The sequence below is a fragment of the Aedes albopictus genome, chromosome 1, assembly GCF_035046485.1.
Source record: "Aedes albopictus strain Foshan chromosome 1, AalbF5, whole genome shotgun sequence".
Classification (NCBI taxonomy): Eukaryota; Metazoa; Arthropoda; class Insecta; order Diptera; family Culicidae; genus Aedes; species Aedes albopictus.
In genome coordinates this window covers 111,313,568-111,316,389 of record NC_085136.1, presented here as the reverse complement: position 1 = coordinate 111,316,389, position 2,822 = coordinate 111,313,568, and the positions used below count along the sequence as shown (strand labels likewise).

Sequence of the window (2,822 nt, the reverse complement as noted above, 5' to 3'; positions counted from 1 at the left end):
TTGTTAACCCAGAGCTATGTAGTAGTTCATTTTAGGACCCACACTTTACTTCCCTTCCAAAGGAAGAACTCAACATTTTGTGAGTTTGTCGAGAGTGGAACTCGATCCCAGGTCCTCGGCGTGATATTCGCGTGCTATTCATCACACCTGGACGGTTCAAAGTCGTGTGATGAATAAGGTTAAGACCCATTTCGACGCCAACCCAACTCTCAACCAATGCCTTCGGATGCAGTGAACTGGAACCACTTTATTTCCCTAAATTATATTCCAAAATCATATGCAATTGTCCTTACTTTCGATACCTACCTTAGATCGGCTCTAAATCGTCGTATAGTGCGCCTTACAGTGTACGATGAACTCCGAGACGGGATCGTTATCGCCTTCGCCCCGCATCGACCCGGTGATCTCCTCGTTTTCCACCATCGGCAGAAACAGCTGCACGAACTCGGGCGAGTAGGGGTGCGTGATCGTTTCGAGCACTTCCGTCACAAAGTACCGGATCAGCGAGATGTCCGTATCGCCCTTGTTGCAGCATTGGCGGATGTACTTAACCACCGGAACCACACATCCCCGCGTCAACAGGTTCACCATTCGGTCCAGCAACATTTTCTTCATTTCCAGCTGGACGAGAATTTCCAGCTCGTCCTGTTTCGATTCGAACAGCTCGATCAGCAGCCGCAGGATTTGATCGTGCAACGACGAATGGACTTGGGCCACCTCGTCCAACAGGGCCAAATGCAGAGGACAACTCTCGGTACACAGCTTAAAGTAGGAAGGCTCCGTAACGGTGTTTTCCACCCACCGGATCACACCCACTCCGACCACCGGGAAGCGAATGCATTGGTACAGGGTGGCAATTTCCGCTATCAGTTCAGTGGAACCACGGTTCACGTTGCAGATGTTGTGCACTTTCTCGACGGCCTAGAAATATAAATAATTGCAAGGCTATTCCATTTGACATAAAGCACTTTTTAAATTGTTTAACCCACCTGAATAGTGGCTTTCAGTTCGTCTTTGTTGATGTTCCGGTGACCCTTCGGTTGGCCCTTCTTCGCCGGCGTTTCACAAACACTGGCCGCATATGCCAGCAGGTAGATGTACTTGGATTTGTGTTCCTGGTTGATTTTGACACCGACCTTGAACAGCGAATCCACCAGCAGGTCCAAAAACTGTGGATTACGAATGAGATCGATCGGCGGGGGTTCCAGCGAGGAGTAGTTCCGATACAGAACCGTAATGTCCGCCGGGTTCAGTGCATTTCGGGTCAGCATGGATGTTAGGGCTTCACACGCTTGCGGGTGCCGCGCCGAACCGTTCAAGGCCATCGTGATTGGAGTGACATTGTGATTGCTGCCAAAAAAATAAGAATAAAATGATTATAGCCAAAATACGATCCCCTGCCCAAGTGGTGACGCTCCCTAATTTAATTTAAACAGACTGTTAAGTATCGCTTACTTTTTCGAGGCATATTTCGTAATTTCCTGCGCCAACCGCTTCATGATGAATCCTCCTTTGGGTTCCTGCGACAGAACCTGTATCAGCACTTGGCTATACACGTACGTGTGCTGCCCATGGCACACCATCTTCGCACACTCGTGAATCGCCGACTGCCAATCTTCCGGGTGGTTCAAAAACTTGGCAATGGCCGTCTTGAGCACCCTCGAGAACACCTCGATCTGCTGGGCGGCCGTCGAAATGGAGGTGATTTCACTCTGAAAGCCCGCGTCCGAGATGAGCTTAATGGTGAAATTCAACATAAGGCAATCCGGGTACTCCTCCGCCAGCCGGTAGATCAACGACCGCCACGTATGATGCTCGATCATCTCCGTCAACCAGGCGGGCGTTTCTCCCTCCTCGGTGAAAATTTTGTCCGCCTTCTTCGGATCGAACGTCTTCAGAATCATGTCCTTCAGGTGGTTCTCGACCATGGCCTGGACGTCTGTCACCCGGACACCAGCTAGAATCAACCACTCCGCCAGCAGATTGGCCATCTGAGCTACCGCCGTATAGTTCGCCGACAGCTGGTTGATCACCTGTTCTGGCGTTCCACCCGCCTGGAAGTACCGTTTCAGCTGGGTGAAAATTCCCGGCTCCATGATGTAATCCGAGGTGGCAAACTTGGACAGGCACTCGTTGAGCACTTCCTGAGGGTTCTCCAGCGGTTCATCGTGTCCGTCCGGCTTGAATTAGCGAAAAAATCGTAAATAATAAACAATCCCTACGGGACGCCGCAACTTCTCAGAAGATTGACCATCACTCACCTCCTCTTCGCCCGGCTGGTTGTTACGATTGATCCATCCTTCCTCCTCGTATTCCTCGTCCATTGCACTCATTATTACGCCTAATTTTAACTACAATAATTTATTCACAATAATTTACCGCGAAAAGCAACGTAAACAACTAAACTGCGGCATCCGCCGAAATCGAAAACTGATGCGAGGGAGGCGCGTTGTTTTGAGATGAGTTGTCAAAAGCGCGGCGTCCGACGCCCCCGCGGGCGTCGGCAGAACGCAGCCAAATTTTAGAATCAGGGGTGCATCAATCGAAGCTTTGGTTGTCTTTGCTAGAGCACGCACGTGATTACACACAAAATTTTGATTTGAGTTCATTTCATGCTTGATTAGCTACGCGGCTAAATCGGTGCAAATTGACTTAAAATGAGTTTCAGAAGGTTTCGGGTGATGCAAAACACTTGGTAGAGAATTACCGAAGCGATCACAACTTTAAGAACTTGCATGGTGGTGAAGAATTGGCAGACTGAAAGCCTTAAGGCTTGATTGATTGATTGATTGATCCATACCGCACGGACTCGCGAATTCGAC

General features: G+C 49.5%; 1 protein-coding gene across 1 annotated transcript; it reads right to left on the bottom strand.

Moving 5' to 3' along the window:
- Window positions 1–246: 246 nt before the first annotated feature.
- LOC109433007 (negative elongation factor D) lies at window positions 247–2,451 on the bottom strand. The gene is made up of 4 exons (XM_019709385.3): window positions 2,262–2,451; window positions 1,456–2,180; window positions 990–1,350; window positions 247–921 (listed from the first exon to the last, which is right to left on the bottom strand). Exons 1-4 carry the CDS (start codon window positions 2,331–2,333, stop codon window positions 319–321), a joined length of 1,761 nt encoding a protein of 586 aa, XP_019564930.2. The 5' UTR covers window positions 2,334–2,451; the 3' UTR covers window positions 247–318.
- Window positions 2,452–2,822: the final 371 nt, after the last annotated feature.